We start from the raw sequence: 19,854 nt of genomic DNA, 5'->3' as shown, positions 1-19,854 counted from the left end.
TAATTAATAGTGCTAGGATGTTACACCCTTGCTTCATCCTGCTGTCGTTCCCAACGGTACTGTCCTAATCCCAAACTGCTAATAGCAGTGGTTAGTGGGGGTGACCTGGTCCTGCCAGGGTCCAGCTGCTGCCGTCTGTCTCCCGCAGCTGTGCAGTGTAGAGGGACAGCCGCGCTCCCTGGTCACAGGGCCTGAAATGAGCGAGTCGCCACCCACCCAGCTGCTGAAAATCTCCCGAAAACACCAGAACCAAGAACAGGAACAACAACTAAGGTTTGTGCGGTGCAGGGATTGGGCATTTCAGAACCGCCGATGTTCAGTGAGCCTTGTTTGCAGTGTGCCATCTTTAGGGAATCTGGTCATTGGTTTACAACAGTAGAAACCTCAAGGGAGTTGTGGCCCTGTGTTCCTCTTTTTCCTTTCTTCCTGCCCAGGATGACACAGCCCCGTGAGGGGGATTCTTCCCTATGGAACAGTGATGAGTGCTGCGTTTTACAGTCGGAGAACAGGGAAGGTGAACAGGTCTTGTAGTTTTACACCCATTTGCCTATTACACGACATTTTTCTCTATGACCTTTGTCCCTGTAACGTGGTGTTTGCATGTTGTGTGAATGTATTGCAAGACTTCAGTTTTTAAAACAAAAATAGGTTTTACATTATTATAGAACCAAAAATGAAAGTCTTACGGACGTTTTTCTTCTTTTTATTATTCAGCTCTGTGGTAATTAAAGGAGAAGTGTAATCTGAAGCACTGGATTTCGTTACAGCCTTTTTTTAGTTCCCAAATTTCATTGTTTTAAAGTCGGCAGCAGTAAATTTCCAGTCTGGCTGTCTTGCAGTGATTCAGCAGCTGTCAGGTTTAAGGAGGGACAGAAACTAGGGGACAGACTCCATGGTTACAGAGCTGAAACTGCACCAGGGTAGGCAGAGAAAAGGAAACTGTTTCAGATGACACAATCATTACTCGTTCCCTTTGAAAATGTGTGTGTCGGTCATGATAGATGAAGTAAAAAGTGTCCATAGAAATTAAGCAGAAATTTAGAGACGTGCAGATTTTCATACATCACAGTAAAACAAGCATACCTATAATCTTATTTTTTCAATGTGCAAATGTTGTACTGCAAAAATATGTCATGTGTAAAACTAACCTTTTACACAGATGTTTTTGAACCACTGTAAGCAAATTCCTGCTCGCAGATTACATGACAGCATTTTAGTAGATGGTTTCCCCACTATCAGTAAAGGAATTGAAAGAAACGTGGGCACTGCGAGCTGCTGGTTTGAGCCCCCCGTGTCCCGGCTGTGTTTTCAGAGAGCCCTGACGACGCCGACCTGGTCAGTGTGATCACGAGCCGACGCTTCTGCCCCTCTGTCATCACCACGGTACCCTGGGAGGGGTACCGTTTTGCCAACTATGAAATAAAAATCAAAGAATCGACAGACTGCTACGGAGCCGTTCCTTGGCCATCGGTATGTGTTTGCCGCTCCGGGGTGGCTGTTTCTCCAGCTGTTCTTTTTCATGAGGCTGCTGACTGAAGTGGCTTTCCATTCTCCAAATTTTCAGCCCTTTACCTCTGCTCATCTGCCAAAACTGATGCACACATCACTACAGCCTTGATCCCGTGGTCCTCAATAACAAAATCTAGCAGCAGGAGGTACAATAGATCCTTACCAGAGCAGCTCTCTGAAAAACTTGTTTTCTATGAATAGCTATGTATCAGGACATTGGTAGTGCAGTACTGCAAAAGCAGTGGTTGCTCTTTGGAAAGGTGTGTTGCTAAGACAGTGTAAATAACAATGTAAGTGATGAGATGTAAGTGGAACTCTTATCTGCTCCAGGATACTAACACATCATGTAAGAGATCATCTGATTTAAACAAGATGTAGGAATTTTCCTTCTTTTGTCTTGTAGGCTTTAGTGCTTGGTCATTTCCTGGACGCAAACCAAGACAAATACAACCTAATGGACAAAAATGTGATTGAGCTCGGTGCAGGAACCGGCTTAGTCTCAATAGTCGCCAGTTTACTTGGTAAGCAAGCGCCAATCATTTGAAACTATTATGTGAGATATCGCTGAGCGCTCATCTTTAAAATTCCAGGGAAATACTGATGTTAATGGATGCTAGCAGTCCTGTAACAACCAGTACTCCAGTTCCCACTGTTTGAAAGAGATGTTTGATGTGTTTCTACTGCCATAACCTCTAATAATAAGTGTAAATGTGCTAGCGTCTTTTGGCTTGGGAGGAAATCTAATGTGTCATAGTTTTAATCGCTCATCCACAGAGAGCAATTCTTCTTGCTCACTGAGTTTGTCTCCCATGGGTGGGTGCAGGAGCGAAGGTCACTGCTACAGACCTGCCGGAGGTCCTGGGAAACCTGCAGTACAATGTGAGCAGCAACACCAAGGGGAGGTGCAGACACACGCCACGGGTCACAGAGCTGTCCTGGGGCAAGGACCTGGAGCAGAACTTCCCTCGCTCCTCCTGTCACTACGACTACATCATGGCGGCTGACGTGGTGTACAGCCACCCCTTCCTGCCAGAGCTGCTGGCCACCTTCGATCACCTGTGCCGCCATGACACCGTCATCTTCTGGGCTATGCGCTTCCGGCTTGAGAAGGAGAACAAGTTTGTGGACCAGTTCCAGAGACTCTTCGACCTGGAGCTGATTTTCGACCTCCCCAGTTTGAAAATCAAGCTGTACAGGGCCATGAAGAAGGAAAAGATAATGTCTTGAGTCCTCAGGGGCACATGTACAGCAGCTGCAATAAACTCCATCTTGTACGGACTGTTGTACGAGGACAATTTATAATATCCCTTCCTACCTTTGACCACTCACATTCATGTTGTCCCAACACACTTCTGAATTCCATCTCACTCTCCTCCCCTAAGTCCTCCCTGCTGTGCTAATCTTTCTTCTTGGGATCCCCTTTAGAGCTTTTTTCTTTTTTTTCTTAGTGTATCAGAAGCAGCGCCTTAAATGCTCTTTAATACATTATTTATTCCATTTTCTGCTCGCTTGCGGGTGGAGTTAAACATTTCAGATAGAGCACAGACGTAATGGCTGCTAAAGAATTTTATTGTCATTTTGCTTTTCAGTTGCTTTTTTAATAATTGATTTTAGTACTCTCCGTTTGCCATTCAATTTAGTACTTTGAGCTCATCGTCGATTTTAGGATTACTCGAAGGCTCCTGAGAGGAGAGGGAAAGTACATTAAACAATAAATAGAAGAGATCAGAGAACACTGCAGGTAGAAGGCTATTAGAAAGGCCAAGACAGAAAAGAAAAGAATATTGCAATGGAGATCGTTTAATCCATCTATGTCCCCATCAGTCCTCACAAGCTCTCCAGTGCCTGCTAACGAGAAGCAGGACATTAACGTAATGCTAACAGCACCATACTTCATAATACAGTATGTTATTCATCCCCAGGAGGGCAGTTTAAGTGTTTTACACTCAGGCCATACAAGCCAGCTCAGGCTTTGGCAGGATATTATTGACTGATAGGACATTTTCTTCCAGCTAAAGCTTAAAGAGAATTCAGTGGGTTTTTTTTCTGTTTGTACTCTTCTACAACTATATCTCCGAGTTGTTTTGAAACCTCCGTGGTCTTCATGGTGGCTTATTTACCTGAAATTCAGTGCCCGACTAAGGAACCGTGCAATAAAAGAGGTATTTATTCTGAAACCACATGAACACCTACTGTACTGCACACCAACAGAGGCCATTAAGGCCATGTGTGTCTCATTAAGATAATATTGTTCACCTGAATTAACTCTGATTTTTGCACAGCCAAATGTTCGGATGCTTACAGGTTATTTTCCTTGTCTGTTCCATTATGTTAAGAGGTGCCCGTGTCCTTGGTTTTAAACATGCTTCCATGTGGTTCCTGCTTGTGTCCTCTGGATCATGTTTGGCAGTTCATTCTGAGGAAGATTGCTGCGGCAATTTCTTTGAGCATTTTGAATAGCTGTTTTGAGTCCACTTGTAGTCTTCTCTGTCTGGACTAGATTAGTTAAGCATGTCAGTGCAGGGCATTCCTTTAAACCCAGAATGCTCTTCTTTGGCCTGATTCCAGAGCAGTAATGTTTTTTCCATCATCTGATGGCCAAAACTGTGCACAATGTTCTGAAAGGGCCTTACTAATGTAATACACAAAATAAACACCAACTCTGATAAACTGGTCAGGTGAGACCCTTCAGTTCTAAACCCTTGTTGACTATTAACTGGGATCTTTCCATGTGGGTTTCTGTTAAAAACTCATTGATGAGTCAGGTCAGACTAGCTGTGCCCCAAGTCTGTAATGACTTAGGACAGCTTCATCACCCTTCTTGCGGATGGGCAATACTTTGACATTTTCCCAGCCCTTAGGTATTACCCTGGTCTTGAGCGACCACTGGAAAAGTGGTGTTAAAGGCTAGTGAATACCATCTCTTCTTTCCTTGAGTACAATTGGTAAAATACCATCAGACCCTCTAATAAGATTTTTTTTCTTTTAGGCGCTCCAGCAAACTGGGTAAGAAAGCAGTCATTAACCATGTCTATCAAACGTGGTTTCTGCTGCTGGTGATCCCATAGGCAAATAGCAGGATAATGTTGGCACAGGTAAGGAGACTTATTTTCTGAGCATTGTAAAAGGCAGTGAAAAGTTTGAAGAGGACATTTTAAGTATTGTGGTGCACTCTGTAATTGGCAACTTATGGCTTGGATGTTACAGGAGAAGTCAGACCGCCTTACTTTTCAGTTAATGTGCACGCCAAATCACTACCTACATCAAGTTCTCAAGTTTCCAGTAGTAAACTTATACCTACAGAGAGGTTATATTTTGAGATTGGTAATGTACGCAAGAGTTGGATTAGTAACCAAAGCTGTTAATTCTATCTCTGCAGTCATATTTCAACAAGTCAAAATCTTGATATGAGCTTCAGATGCAGATGTTAAAGATCAACGCAGATGTTAATGTGTATTTGTGTTCTATGACATTCCAGTTTTATTTGGCATTGGTATGATAAGTTCCTAAAATTGCACTGTACAGTATATTTCTTTTACATACAATCTTTAAAAGCCTGTACTCCAATTCATTATCTTTGTTTTTCGTCTATTACATTTGGGCTTATAAACGTAAGAAAATCTGTAATCCACTGATCATTATCTGTGCTGTATAGTTTCGATGGCCATACAGCAAGTTTACACTCCTACCTGACCCCCTGTAGCAGTATAACATGCAGGTCTTGCTTTGCTGAAAGCAAAAACAAAGCAGTAACAGTACATAAGGGACTGTCAGCCTTTCAGATAGAAATTTGTAGGTGTTTGTGAAATGTAAAAATGTGAATCTGTGTTAACTCTTGATGTGTTAATTAAATACATGCCAATAAAGGTTCTTTATCCATGGAACTCCTGAGCTAACCAGGACCCCTGTAGAGGTACTGAACAGAACTACCATTGAAAAAAACCCACTTATTTTCTCATTTCTTGGAAGGTCTTTTCAGAAAACCAATCAGTTATGGGTGTCCTAGTAGCTCGAGCAAACGGTCTCCCATAATTTTCAGCCTTATGTGTCCTTATGGTCCCTTCAAATATTAATTTTTCTGTTTAACATACGCATGTATTCAGGGAGAGGGTAAATCACACGGATTGATAAAAGACAATTCTGTCTTCAGGAAAACTTTCACGGCCTCCTGAGGAAATCATCCTGCCACAGTGTCAACACAGGACCCTCAAGGACCCTGTCTCAGACTTTAAAAAAATACTGATACTAGATACTGTAAATAAGACCAACCAGCCAGGTCACTCAGATATTAGGCAATAAAACTCTTCGCAACAGTTTCACATATTTGTGAAACCTCCAGATGGCTCCACTCAGTGAAAAAATAAATAAATCCTTCACAGTCTGATTGTAAAACAGACTTTAAAGAGAGAAGCTGTGTTTTTGAGTTTATAAGTAATGATGCAGCGTTAATAGAAGCCTTATTCCTGGGGGACACGCAAGTGAGGATTAGACATGGTTGTCAGAGTATGTATTGAGCTCTCTGCTGTTTATGAGAAGAATTGCTTCTCTCTGTCCATATTGAGAAGTCACAACTCCTTGATACCACAACTGAAGACCTTGCCTTGTTTTCAGAGCTCCTTAAAGTTATCACAGACACTGCAGGGAAGAAATAAGATCTTTGCTGGCTACTTATTCTACTCCGTTGGCCTCAAACCAGCGTGCTCCAGTTTCTTGGCCTTGAAGTAACACCATCTATTTGATGGTCAAATAATCATTCAATCTCCAAAGCCAGCCGTTAAGGGCTCCTTATCTTGTGTCTGCCTCGAGTGTGCCCTCTTGTACTGAGTTATGGGCTACTTTTCAAACACTGTTTTAGCCCAACTGTTGTTATGGAGAAGGTAAATCTACCAGCAGATAAACAAGACATAACAAAATATAAATTCTTGACTTCAGCTGCATTTCACTCAGGCCTCCGAATAAACATCTAGTGAAATAATACACCACTGAGTACCCTAAGATGGCAACATTTCAAGTAAACCCTGTATAAATATAGAAATTAGTACTTTTGATTCTGTCAGTGGTTCTCAAGCTCTAAGCACATGGGATTTCTAAGCAGTCTGTCCTTGTCATTGGTGAGTTAGTACCTTACTGGGGAACAGAAGAGCATTATGTAATTGTAACTACATATACTGTACCATACCATCAGCGCACCTTTTTTGGAAGGTAACATGCAATAATCTTAAGTCCATTCCTTCTCAGGGGATTCTGTGAAAGGACTCTGGGTCAACTACGATTGTGCTCATGTACACTTTGTTAAGTGTTGTGGAAATCTGCATTAGAAATGTATTTGAAGACACCTCTGATCTGTTTTACAAATTCATTCTTTGCCACTTACAACATTTTAATACAGGATAGAGGTTGCCAACAAGGAAATGTACTCTTTAGTTATTATAGTTTTGTTGGCTCCTAATTACTCATGGCCAACACCTGATGATTTTAAAAACGGAACAGTACTGGACTAAACCCCTCTTGAATTTGTATTGACTAAACTGGAGAGCACCTCAGGACCTGGTCATTGGTCCAGGAGGTCACTGACGTCTCCTGCATGTTGATATGATTCTTCCTATGATGATGTGACATCTTCACAGCCACCATTTCAATCCTTTTTTTATATCATATTATAAAGATGATAAAAGGAGTGTTTTCTTAGCAAATAGCTCTTTGCCTGGTTTAGAGGAAACAACGTCAATCTTGTATTTATTCAGTTATTTAACTTGCAGTCACGATTAAATAGTGAAAAGTCCATGAACAGTTTTCCTACAACTGACAATTTTTTTAATGAGAGACATTATTTAAGCACAGAAAAATAATGGCAAAAGGGACCCAAACATATTGTAAGGAATACTTTAATTTTAACTCAAGGACGTGTGTCATTTTTAGCCAGGAGTTAAGACCTTTTGACAATCCCTCAGAGAGTCTTGAAAGCATTGTTCTTCTGTTAAGATGGAAAAAGCCTTTGACACAGAAGGTCTCTGTGCTGTTGCAGTGCTTCCACCTTTTCTCCTTACCCATTCAGTTGCTTTGCAGTATTTACCCCATGTGGACCCCCCCAGCAGCTGAAGATGAGCCTGTAAAATCCTATCATATCCTATTAAGACTATGGGAAATAGGCAGTGCCAGCTCTGAGAGAAAGGCTGACTCTGTGATTTCTGCTGCCTTAGATGCTGGAACAGAAGTCTCCAGGCTTGGCCCCAGAGAGCCTCAATCCAGTCTGTCATCCTAAATCACCTGATTTTGGGTAGGAGCACTGATCAAGCAATAAATATGTTTAATTAAGGGAACTTTGGCCTTTGCTCCTTTAGTCCTTTTTTTAATTTTCAATCATCAAGTTAAGTTCTTTAGTTCTTTTCTAAAATTATCTGTTCATCTGATCCCAGTCAAGTTGTTCCAGGTCTTTGGAAATTGCTGATTTAACGACAACCTATAAAAGCTGTGGGACAGGTGCCCCCCGAGAGCAGAGCTGCTCCTTGAGGATCCTGGCCTAGAGTGTGTCCTTCCAAATCCAGCCCTGGTGCCCAACAGTGGCAGTCGGAGCTCTTCTGGAATCCCCACCTCCTTGAGCTGCGGCCACCAGCCTCTCTGGTCCCTCTCTGGGAGGATGCCTCGCTCTGAAACCTTAGAATGTTTACAGCTGCCGGACCTTTCGGGCGACACATGACCCCCACAGATGCCAGTGTGTCAGGTGCCCGTGTAAAAATTCAGGAGGGGTATTTATAAATCCTTCACTCTGTACCCAAAGTGCTATACAGTTACCTGCATGGCAAAAATATTAAAAATCCAGACACATAGCATGGCTAGGGTACTTAAGGAATCTATATTTACTCTACTCCCTGGGTAGTGCTCTACTCCCTGGGGTATCTAAATCTACTCTGAAGAAGCTGCAGTATGTCCAAAATTCAGCAGCCAGGTCTAGTGCAAGTGTTCACATTACTCCTATCCTGGAGTCCTTGCACTGGCTTCCGGTCAAATTCCGCGTAGACTTTAAAATCCTCATGCTCACCTATAAGGCTTTACATGGCTTGGCACCTCAATAACTGTCTGAACTTTTATCGCCCTACTCCCCACCTCGCAACCTCCGCTCTTCAAATTCTGCCCTCCTTACTGTCCCCCAAGCCCGTCTACATTGTATGGGCGTCAGGGCCTTCTCCTGCTATGCCCCCAAGCTCTGGAACTCTTTGCCCAAGGATATTAGAGAGTCACCTTCTCTAAACTCCTTCAAATCCAGACTCAAAACCTTCTTCTTCAGAAAAGCCTTTACTTAACTGGTTCCATTCTTCACCCCTCTGCTCTTCTTAATACCACCTTCCACGGTCTCCTTTATTGTTATTGTTGTATTGTTGTAATTATAATTGTGTCCTATCTTGTGAAATCTTCTTATTTATTGTTGTAGTCTTCTTATTTATTGTTATTGTTATCCTGTAAAGTGCTTTGAGATGCCACCTTTAAAGGCGCTATATAAAATAAAGTTTTTTATTATTATTATTATTATTATTATTATTATTATTATTATTATTATTATTATTACCAATTTTCAAAATCAGTACTGTTAAACTACGTGAGCTAAGAAGAGTTTTATAGAGGTCATTTGGAACCCAATCATTTTGTACCCTTATTTATTTGATTGTATAAAAACGTATTTTTATACATATTATCTATTGCTGTAGCCTCATAGATGGGCAGTCAAGGCATTTAACAGCTACAAGCTGTGCAGGGCGTAGCCTTGTCTTGACTGTTGAGACCATACTCCTATTGAACTAGCAACTCCAGTCAGTTTTATCGAGGAGGGTAAAACTAGCAATCAAACAGGATTATGTTAAAAGTTTTGTTCAGTCTAATTAAGCAGACAACACCCTTAGTCAGTTATAAGACCCATACCTACATCAAGCTTAATTAACCTTAATCAAGCTTGAAAGGTCCTTCTTCCCTTAACTACCTGCAAGTACCATTTTGAATATGCAAAAATGACATTTTAAATGGCTGATAATATATGGGCAGTGCATGGTGAGGCATCCAGTTTCTACAAGATAATCAGCTGCCATACTGCTAAAAACATAAATCAGAAATCCTGCGAGATGGTTTATGCCGCCCTGTTGACATTACACACTCCATATTAGCTTTCAGCATAAAATGAAGTTAAAAACAGAAGTGCTGGTTGTGCGTAGGGTATTTTGAAAGACAGCAAAACCCAAAATGTGGGATCAAGGCACTTGTGAATGTGGATACAGGTCATACCCTGGGGCACTGAACAGAACAGACCTGAGAGCGTCGCAGGCTCTGGATATTCTCACTCTCGTGTTTACGTTTTCACACTCTCTCTTAAAAGGCACCAGGACGGTTTCTTCGGAAACAAGAAGGTAAATACGAAAGAAATCCTAACGGATCGCTGCGCTACTGAAATTTCTGTACATACATTTTGGTTTGAGAAAAGCTCAAATGCGTTTCTTTAACAAACCTTTGTTGTGTGTTTTTCATACCTTTTATTCATTTCTTCTTAATTGTTATTTCTACAACCTCTGCTATGATTAGAAACACTGACTCCTGCCCATTACATGATACAAACAGTTAATGGCCACACTCATGTATATTCTCAGAATGCTAGGTCCACACAACTACTCTAACTTCATGAATTGAAGTCATGAATTGTTTTAATAGTAATATCAACAAAACATGTAAATCCCTCTAAGGTGTTGTCACATGATATCCTGGTTTCTTCAACTCACTGGTTAGTTTATTTTTGTTCTTCATTTAAACATGTTTTGTGATTTTTTGTATCAGCCTGAATTGATTCAGCTCATTTGCTAAATTGTCACACCCAGTGCTTACCCTAAATAACATAACCATTACCTAATCAAACAGAATAAAGTAAATAATATGCATTTACCAAGGTTACCAGTAACCATACATATTGCAATCCACCTATAACTATTACCATTCTGAAAACCTTCAGGGGACTTTCCTTTGGGATGGTGACAGTGTGGCATGTGCAAAATGTGACTCTGGGTAAATGGGTCATGAACAAGAGCACCATTTCAATCCTGGATAAATGCCTGTACTCAACATTATTTTTATATTAGAATAGCCTAATGTTTATTTTTGGCTACAGAATGATTGATTACAGATTTCCTGCTGTTTTGATCGTGTGGTTGATACAAAACAGCATAAAACAGCTACTATCATGGAGATAAGGACACATTGAATGCGAGAACATTGAAGGTAGAGAACAGACGGCAGTACATCTAACAAACCATAGCTCACTTGAGATTTTGAATTTGTGGTGGGCAGCAGAAGGGACTGCAGCAACACAGCAGGCTTAGCCTGAACTGTGATGACACAGAAGTAGAATAGGAATGAGTAAAAAGTCATCACTTATTGAAGTTTGTTAGGTCTGAAAGGATGAGGATGGATTTGAAGCAGAACCCCAAAAAGAATAGGAAAAATCAGTTTCTTGTGCAGGTGAAACCTGGGAGAATAGAAAGTGTAGATGGCCAACACCGCACCAGTTGGACACCAATATAATGGGGATAAAGGAGGAGGAAATGCTTTTTGTAGAAGCCTGGACTGCAACCAGGGCACAGACATCTAGGAAGAGTGAAGGCTGTAAACATGAAGGCCTTGAAATAATGTATCCTTGGAGCAGATGAGCATCAGCAGCTGGGGTAGCTCCTATCAGGATTGAGGAAAGTGGAGAAATGAAACAACGAAGATAGGGTGGAGCTGTAGGAGCAGTGGGTTGGACAGTCAGCCAGAAATGTAGAGAGAAAAGGGGGACAGAGAAAGACTGCAGAGGAGAAAAATTAGAAGAGAGAGGTGAGGGGAAGTGACCACAATTGTTCTGTAGTTCCAGGGAGGGCTGACACCGTCAGGAGAACTGGAAGAAAAGAGCAAACAGCACAGCAGAATCAGATAGCTAGTTATACTCTATGGAGAATTTGGGGTTGAATGGCCGCGTGTTTTGGATACGGTAAGGAATCAACTCACATCTTGCCTTGTTGGAGGTGAATGCGACAAAAGATAAGGTTTAATCAACCATTTTTTTGTACCCTTCTCCTGATTTGTGCTTTTCTTTCCCTAAAATACTTTGAAATCTCCTTTGTCCGTGATTAGTATTTCAGTACCCAAATAAGGAACCGCACAGATATGTTTTTATTGTTTTATTATGTTCATTCAATACTCACATATTCATCACGTGACCCACTATTATTGTGCACAGAAGCCATTCAACTTATTGTGTGGCTCAATTTTGTGTCACTAAATTAGTCGGTTTTCAACAGCAAAGTGTTGGATTACTTATGAAATTATGACTTCTAGACTATTCTTCCATATTATTTACTTCTTTAATTTTTCTTTTTGCTTTGAATGTGAGGAATATTCTGTGTATATAACAAATATTAATTACTACTTCAAAATGTTCATGACTGCAAGTTTTAAAGCAACAAAATGTGAAAACAGCAAGGGTCTGAATACTTTTGCATGGCTATATACTATGTGTTCGTAGAATTCTCTCCCGCCATGTCGTCAGAGTGATGATCATTTTAAGGTTTAAAATGTTGTGTTGGATTCTCTTTATCCTAAAAAATGAAAGACAAAATCTTTCTGCTCCAGCTGACAATTATGGCATTTTTTTCTCACACAAAATAAGGATGCCTCCTGGCACAAAAAGCCAGTATACTTTTATTTCTTAAAAAGTTCTATTGGTGAGAACTGGTGTATGTTCTCTGGTGCCATCTTCAGACCCTAGTTTCTCCACTAAATATGTATTCTTCATCATTTAAAATAATAATAATAAATCCTGCAAGCTTCTTTAGTCCTTCGTCTAATTAAAATGTCCTTTTTCCTTGTATCCTATAGTCTGTGCATGGTCAGAATGGAGTTTGCAATTTTCCCAAGTGCACCTGAGACAGTGTGAGTGTGTCACAGTGCTCCGTGATTTCCCTGTCGTCTGTACGATCCCAGCAGTGCAGTCCCTGGTGAGCAAGATGCCAGATGCCTGTCAGCTGGGCATCTCCAACACAGACTGCTGCTCAAGAGAAGCCACTGACTCTCCCACTCTGCAGTCAAACCGAGCGAACACCCCTCTTCGGCGCAATTGCACAGCTGCCGTAGGCAGTCAAGAGCAAATGGGACAAACGGGCTGAGAGCTGGATTCACCTCCCTGCCATGGCCGTGTCAGACAGGTCAGGTGGTTTGCTAGAGGGTTCTCTGGACACAGCCCTTTTCACAAGAGCACCCCAAGCCTCATCTTTCTCCCTCTCTGTCCCCCTCTGGCTGTCATTGTGTTGTAATTTTGTAATGTTTCTCTAAATAAAGATGTGGTCATATTGGGGCGATAACAGTACAGAGGGGAGGGGCCCTTGAAGATGCTCTTCTTCTATAAACCCAGGAGCAAGTGATCAGGAATGCAGTCAGCAAATCCACTCTGCAGGAAAGGAAAAAGGTAATGAGACAACTTCTCCTGCTTTGCACTTGTTAATACCCTGTCTGCATGGAGGCTGATGCTAATACCTGGTGTGGGGTCTGAAATAGGCTGTGGTATTCGACAACCCATTTCTGCAGCAGTTCAGACTACTAGCATGCAAGGATTTAATGATGTCATAATTTATTTTCTGCTTTCTGAATAAAAAAAAAAACAGAATTTGCCTGTACAACAGTACTGTAGCATTCACCTGGAATATGGATGCTGGAGAAAAACAAAGCAATGGATTGTTTTGTAATTTGCTAGGATTCATCATGTTCTTGTTCTTGAAAGGGTTTTCCTGCAGTTGGCTCTGTTTTCAGTACAATGGGATGCTTTCCAATTACCGTAGTCAGGAAAACCCTGAGACTCCATGCAGCTAAAGTTTCAGTTAAAAATATATTCATAATATAGAGCAGTTCATTTGTGGGACAGCAGTAACTGGGGTAGTACCGAATGTATTTATAGCAGAATCATCTTATAATGGTCTGTAATTTTTATTTCTTGGTTTCATGCTGTCAAAATTGTTGACCGAACCAAACATTTTAGAAGTAATACAGATTGTTGCACTTATCTACTGTGTATTGCTAATTGTATCAGCACAAAAGAAGACCATTACTAACCATTCATTGTGAATTGAACCATCAATTATTTTAAAACGTGCACGTTATCCTCAGGTTTTATACGTGACTGTGTAGGTTTAGATCTCCCCCCACTTTTGGTCTGTTAATTGAGTATTCAGATTTTAAGAGGTGTAAACACCCTCTCATGACTAGCATGTTCACTTTGAAACCGATGATCACGAGTTCTAGCTTGGGCTACATCACAGGCGGGCTGTGCCTGTGATTCCATAAGCAGCAAAGTCCAGTTAGATGAGCACTTTTGAAGGCAGGGTGGGATTAGTCTTCCAGGGCTCTCCTAGGTCTCAATGATCACTGGAGCCATGGGGTGCTGTAGGTGAGAGATGTGCCTCTCCTTCGTCTGGTGTAAACCTCTTGCATGTGGCTGTGCAGCCTGTGATGCACTAAAAGATGACTGTCTCAAAGTTGGGAAGGTTGGAGGAGTCCGTGTGCGCATTTTTATTCTCCCCCGTGTGCAGTCACAGGGTTCATAGTTGCGAATTTAAAAGTGTGAAAAACGCACAATTGGATATGTTATAGTCCACATTAGAATGCCAATGATCTTTTTAATTGATTGTAATTAAACATTCATGCTTTGACAAGATGCCATCCATTTTATAGGCATAGGCATAGGAACAGATGTTCCTTTAACAGATGAATGAAACTACACACATACCCTTCTGAAGAGAGGTAGAGCCTAGGGAGAGAAGGTGTTTATGTGAATTATGATAAGTTAATATAGGACTGAAATAGGACTACTGTACCGAGGGAGCAACATGGGCATTACTGACAGGGTTTTGGCAAGAACAAACATACTGTATGGGAGGTATTTTCCTCGAAATATCTTTCGAGTGTCTCATCATCATGTTAAAAATAGGCAGCGTATTCTGGTTAGACCTACTATCCCGTTATCTTTTCGTTCAAAGTTGATGGTTTCCAAACAGTTTTTCAAAAAGTGGCCCAGATATATTTACTGGCCTGTCTGTTGTAAGCTTCCAGTTGTTCAAAGTTTCCAAAAGTACTAATGTACCAAGTTACTATATCCTGTACCAATTGTGAAACCAGTCTCGTACTGCACTAACCAATTTCCACAGCTAAACAGTAATCGCATTTTGTGGAATTGTATGTGAGCACCAGGACTTAGAAAACTATGATAGAAAGCTAATTTTAAGCCTCTTCATTACCAAAAGACATTAAAAAGATTAATTTATTCAAATATATTTTAAAATGACTGTGAGTGGGATTCCCAAAGTGGCTTGCACACAGTTGGCAAAGTACCACCAGGGTATGCTTGGCATTTGCAGATGAGAGTCCGCTTGACTCTTGGCAAAACTACAACTTCTGTGACTTGTTGAATGCCTGCAGGCCTGCAGTACTTAACCCCTAGTTCAGTCTGCACTAGCTCTCCTGTGTGGCACTGAGGTTTGCCAAAGAGTTGAGTGGCTTTGAAAGGTGGGTGATACCCTGGTTCTGAAGCCCTGAAAAACTGACAAAATAATATGCAATAACAAAATAGGCTGCTGTTTTGACATGCACTGGCAGGAAGAAAATCTTGCATCCGAGGGTATAGTTGCTTACTGTTTTTCAGGGGTAGCCAACCTGACGAAACAAATGACAATTTGTATGTGCTAAAATGTGTCAAATTTTACACTTTAATACACAAGATGGAGTTTGACAGAACCATCTGCATGTGATGCATGTGATTACCATTGTCAATGTATGAACTACAACTCATAGTTCTGCAGTTATTCATATAAATGTTAATAAGGTTCAATAAATGAAACAGACTTCATCTGCTGACTCTTCCCAAGTAGCTAAACCTGTAAATGTGCTCTTTCGGAGTGTTAGAGAAGTCTAGGGGTGGGGTGGAGTGGTGGCTCTGTGGCTCAGGATCTGCACCTGTGGCAGGAGGGTTGCTGGTTTGTATCCTGCAGCCGGCAGAGGAATCCTACTCTGTTGAGCCCCTGAGCAAGGCCCTTAACCCCAACTGCTCCAGGGGTGCCGTATAAAAGGCTGACCCTGCGCTCTGACCCCAAGCTTCTCTCCCTGTCTGTGTGTCTCATGGAGAAGCAAGCTGGGGTATGTGGAAAGACAGATTCCTAATGCAAGAACTTGTACAGTATATGGCCACTAAAGTGATCTTATTTTAATAAGTCCAAAAATCCAGACAATGCTGGTTATCATTAGCTAGCTTTGACCAGAACTCTCCAAGTGGCAGTTAGGGAATTGGCCTTTTGCCGCTAGCCTTGAGTTGACTTGAGGATATTAATGGCTGCACATTAGGAATTAATCCTGCACCACAACTATTCCCTTAGAATTGGCAGGCCCCGTGTGAACCTGTGGTGTTGTCAGTGAGTTCCGCATTACTTCACCAGCCAATGCTAACTCTTCATTACAGGCCTGGTCAATGTGGCAGAAAGAACTTGATAGATAGCTCTTGCATCTGCATGTTTGTGGAGGGTAGCTCCCCGCCGTACTTCCTTGTTTCTTTTTTAAATCTTTGTTTAACAGGAGATTTCCTTTTTCTGTTAGTCGCTGCTTGTTGCTATGGAAACTATCTGTTCAGAGAATTTAGAAGAGACAGGGGGTCCTGGCCAAACGATGGAGTATGAGGAAGAAGAGGAGCCCCTTCCTGCACCTGTTACCGCGGAAGAAGGCGTGTCTCCTCACCTTTCAAAGCATGATTAGCCATTTCCCAATTCACCTTTCTGTACCCGCAGATTGCTGACTGGTATTTGTTTGTGTCCCCTTGACAGAAGCACCAGATGAGACTCAACATGAGCCCAGTCCTCCAGAACCCAAGAAACCCTGGCAGCCCAGCATATACTGCACCTTCGACAAGGAACGCCACCATTTTGTGGGCTATGAGATCTGTATCCGGGAGTCGATTGACTCCTACGGCGCGATCGTTTGGCCAGCGGTGAGCAGGCGACAGTGAAAGAGTAGTGGTGTGCTGCCGCAGTCATCAGATACAATCACAGTTCCACATACTTCAGCTCCCTGTGAGCACCGCAGGGGACTGAAAATCAAAGAGAGATCAGTCCTATTCTAAACAACCCGCCAAGTATCTTGATTAGTCAGAAAATGGCCCATAGGAACGCAGGGCTCTGCGGTGGCTCCACCAGAGAAATCCTCTTCCCAAGTGATGGATGAGTTGGGCTTCCTACAAATCTGCAGCCCACAATCCAGGCTTTATCACATACCAGCTGCACAGAGCATGGGTGCTGATCTTAGCAAGGTGGCAAGATAAGATCACAAAGGAACAAGTAATAGGTTTATTCCATGCTGAAAAAAAGAAGAAAGAGACTCTCTTTCTTCTTTTTTTCAGCATGGAATAAACCTATTACTTGTTCCTTTGCAGCCTACACATGCTGACGCAGCTACCCACAAGATAAGATCACATCACTTAATGATTTCTTGCATTAGGAATTTATATTTTCGCATACCCCAGCTTGCTCTCCATGAGACACACAGGCAGGGAGAGAAGCTGGGGGTCAGAGTGCAGGGTCAGCTATTTATACAGCACCTCTGGAGCAGCTGGTGTGAACGGCTTTGCCTGGGGGCCCAACAGAGTAGGATTCCTCTGCCAGCCACAGGATACGAACTGGCAACCTTCCTGCCACAGGTGCAGATCCTGAGCCACAGAGCCACCGCTCCGCCCACTGCTTGGGCAGAGTATGAACAGCCCAGTAGTGTGAAATCGTACAGTGCAAATATTATCTTTGTCTGCACTTTCCCCATTCCTCTTTGGTGCTTATTACAATATTTGTCCTCATGGGAAGCCCAGCTGGGTTCTTCCAGGGCTGAGCTGGATTGAATATCTCTTCCAGCTTCCAAGAAATTACAGCAGAACTGGGGGGGAAAAAAATGAATCTTGTTTAGTCTTTTAATATATTAAGAAAAAACAAGATAAAGATGAATTTCAAAACATTTAAGCTTGTTTTACAGCCATAAAGAAGTGTCAGACCTGCTTTTTAAGGATTTATGGATTTTTTTCTTAAATCTGTTCCTTCAGGCAGTGGCCTTGTGCCAGTATCTTGAGAACAATCAGCATCAATTTAATCTGCAAGACAAGTCCGTCCTTGAGATCGGAGCAGGAACAGGGCTGCTCTCCATAGTGGCTTGCTTGCTCGGTAGGTCTTCCGAGAGGTTCTCCTCAGAAGTCCTGTGCAAAGGTCATTTTGAAAACCACTGGACAGGCTTTTTGAGCACGTCTGTCTGTTTTCATCTCCAGGGGCATGGGTCACAGCCACTGATCTGCCTGAAGTCCTGGGTAACCTCAGATCCAACCTGACAAAGAATACCCGCGGACTCTGCAGGTATAACCCTCAGGTGGCCGAGCTGTCGTGGGGTAAGGACTTGGAGCACACCTTCCCAAGATCCGTTTACCGGTATGACTATGTCCTGGCGGCCGATGTTGTCTACCACCACGATTATCTGGACAGTCTGCTCGTCACGATGCAGCACTTCTGCCAACCTGGCACAACCCTTCTGTGGGCAAACAAGGTCAGGTTTGAGTCAGATATAAAGTTCACCGAAAAATTCCAAAGCACGTTCTGCACCACGCTTCTGGGAGAGTTTCCAGACACGAATGTCAAGATCTTCATGGCAACATTGAAAGAGAAAGCCTTCCTTTCCTGAGGAAAAAGGAAATGCACAACAGGCAGCTTTAGTGAATTTTTAAGATTTATCAGAATGTCTCATTGTCTCCATGTCTCAGCCAGGCAGTTCAGCAAATCCCCCCTGCTGTCCTCAACACTAACCTTGTATTCAGTTCTTGTTTTTGACATTCCTTGCAGACATCGCTTTATAAATGCTAGCAGTAACTTGAAGTCATTTAGTACATATTTACTGTAAAGTTGACCATACAGTGTATATAACTACACAACTGGAAGAAGACAGCATATCATTTTTTGAACTATGTTTCATTTGTGTTTGCTTTATCGCAGGAATGGCTCTATACACTACTAGAGCATGTAGCATCTTTAAATAACAGGTCTTATAATTTGTGAGCTGCTTAGTTCTGTACCACTTGATGGAATCAACTTACAAAACGCTTGTGGGGTGGGTACTCTTAGAGAGCCAGGCGATTGTACTCCTGGTAAGAGCAGCAGCCCCCAGGAGCCTGTCCTGGGGCGTATGATACAAGGATGGACCCCTGCCAGCCCACTGCAAGGCACTTCTAGACACACAGCGACCCTGGCCAGACGGGAGGAAAGTGCAGCACCCATCTAGTAAAAGCCCAGAAGGACACAGAGAGCCATGTGCAGGCTCCTCATAGGAGGCACACCTGGCCCAGAATCGAACCCAGGGCCCAGATGAGGTGTTAACCACCGTACTGCCCCATTAAAACATCATATTGGTACTGTACATACTGGCAAACCATTCATTTTCTAGCTTTAGGAAGAGAGTTTTAAATAAGTGGAGGAATGACCTAGTGCTCGATTTCCCCAGAAATACGAACCCTGTTGTTTAATCTACAAATAAATAATTGCATTAAATAATCGGGCTGGTTTGGGTTTTTTACCGTCGGGAAAAAAATAAGATAATCAATTAGCTTTTGCTTTGATGTGGTTGCTCAGAGAAAAGTAAATTATTACTTTATATCCATCCTATGTGAATGTTACTTAGATAACTGGTCATCATTTTGCTAGTAATGGAGTACAGCACAACAGCATTAATCTTCCTCCAGAAAGAAGCAGAAATGTGCTGAACCTCACAGGTAAAACAACGTCTTTCTCTGATCAGACAAAGAATGATCAAAGAACCCTGGAATCAGAATGAGAGTACAAAGCTTCAATGCTCCAGTGTGGAGCGTTGTGTTCACGACTGTGCCATTCCACATCATCAATAAAAATAAAGTGGAACTCTACACAGCAAGCCTCTCTCTTCCTCAGTCACATCCGGAGGTCGTGGGTTGTTATATCTCCGACCTACAGTCAATTCCTTTGGGAGGCTCGATTTGCGTGCACACATGCCTTGCAGCGTCGACACAATTCTCTCCAGATCTCAGAACAGGCCCCTGGCTGGTGGAGACCACCGCTGGTACCAGTCCTGGAGCACCAAGTCTTCCTCAGGGGAAGCCTGACGCCCTGTCATTCCAGTGACAACGGCCCCAGGAGACTGGCAGAGCGCCACTCACAGGACCCCTGAGTCACTTCAATAAGAGCAACTGGGAAAATTCTGCATGCTTTTTTGGGGCTGTGCATAATGAACAATACATATAACACTGTA

The 19,854-nt window shown here is 42.3% G+C and overlaps 2 protein-coding genes across 2 annotated transcripts; both read left to right on the top strand.

Annotated features, from left to right (window-relative positions):
- The first annotated feature begins 92 nt into the window (after window positions 1-92).
- On the top strand, window positions 93-2,788 carry mettl21e (methyltransferase like 21e). Its single transcript, XM_015364296.2, has 5 exons — window positions 93-273; window positions 435-514; window positions 1,313-1,470; window positions 1,913-2,030; window positions 2,333-2,788. The coding sequence occupies exons 1-5, from the start codon at window positions 197-199 to the stop codon at window positions 2,734-2,736; spliced, it is 837 nt and encodes a 278-aa protein (XP_015219782.2). The 5' UTR covers window positions 93-196; the 3' UTR covers window positions 2,737-2,788.
- Window positions 2,789-12,609: 9,821 nt separating this feature from the next.
- LOC102693113 (protein-lysine methyltransferase METTL21C) lies at window positions 12,610-19,124 on the top strand. Its single transcript, XM_006639308.3, has 5 exons — window positions 12,610-12,982; window positions 16,153-16,276; window positions 16,377-16,540; window positions 17,636-17,753; window positions 17,855-19,124. Exons 2-5 carry the CDS (start codon window positions 16,168-16,170, stop codon window positions 18,259-18,261), a joined length of 798 nt encoding a protein of 265 aa, XP_006639371.2. The 5' UTR covers window positions 12,610-12,982; window positions 16,153-16,167; the 3' UTR covers window positions 18,262-19,124.
- The last annotated feature ends 730 nt before the right edge of the window (window positions 19,125-19,854 follow it).

The sequence above is a fragment of the Lepisosteus oculatus genome, chromosome 15 (genome assembly GCF_040954835.1).
Source record: "Lepisosteus oculatus isolate fLepOcu1 chromosome 15, fLepOcu1.hap2, whole genome shotgun sequence".
Lineage (NCBI taxonomy): Eukaryota > Metazoa > Chordata > Actinopteri > Semionotiformes > Lepisosteidae > Lepisosteus > Lepisosteus oculatus.
This window is presented reverse-complemented; position numbering and strand designations above follow the sequence as displayed.

What these genes read in the sequence shown, in the direction of transcription:
- mettl21e (XM_015364296.2), top strand. Translation starts at nt 197, where the DNA reads ATGAGCGAGTCGCCACCCACCCAGCTGCTGAAAATCTCCCGAAAACAC. An exon ending in GAACAGGAACAACAACTAAG is followed by an intron (nt 274 to 434) that starts GTTTGTGCGGTG and finishes CTTCCTGCCCAG; the next exon opens with GATGACACAGCCCCGTGAGG. An exon ending in ACAGTCGGAGAACAGGGAAG is followed by an intron (nt 515 to 1,312) that starts GTGAACAGGTCT and finishes CTGTGTTTTCAG; the next exon opens with AGAGCCCTGACGACGCCGAC.
- LOC102693113 (XM_006639308.3), top strand. Translation starts at nt 16,168, where the DNA reads ATGGAAACTATCTGTTCAGAGAATTTAGAAGAGACAGGGGGTCCTGGC. An exon ending in ACCTGTTACCGCGGAAGAAG is followed by an intron (nt 16,277 to 16,376) that starts GCGTGTCTCCTC and finishes TCCCCTTGACAG; the next exon opens with AAGCACCAGATGAGACTCAA. An exon ending in CATAGTGGCTTGCTTGCTCG is followed by an intron (nt 17,754 to 17,854) that starts GTAGGTCTTCCG and finishes TTTCATCTCCAG; the next exon opens with GGGCATGGGTCACAGCCACT.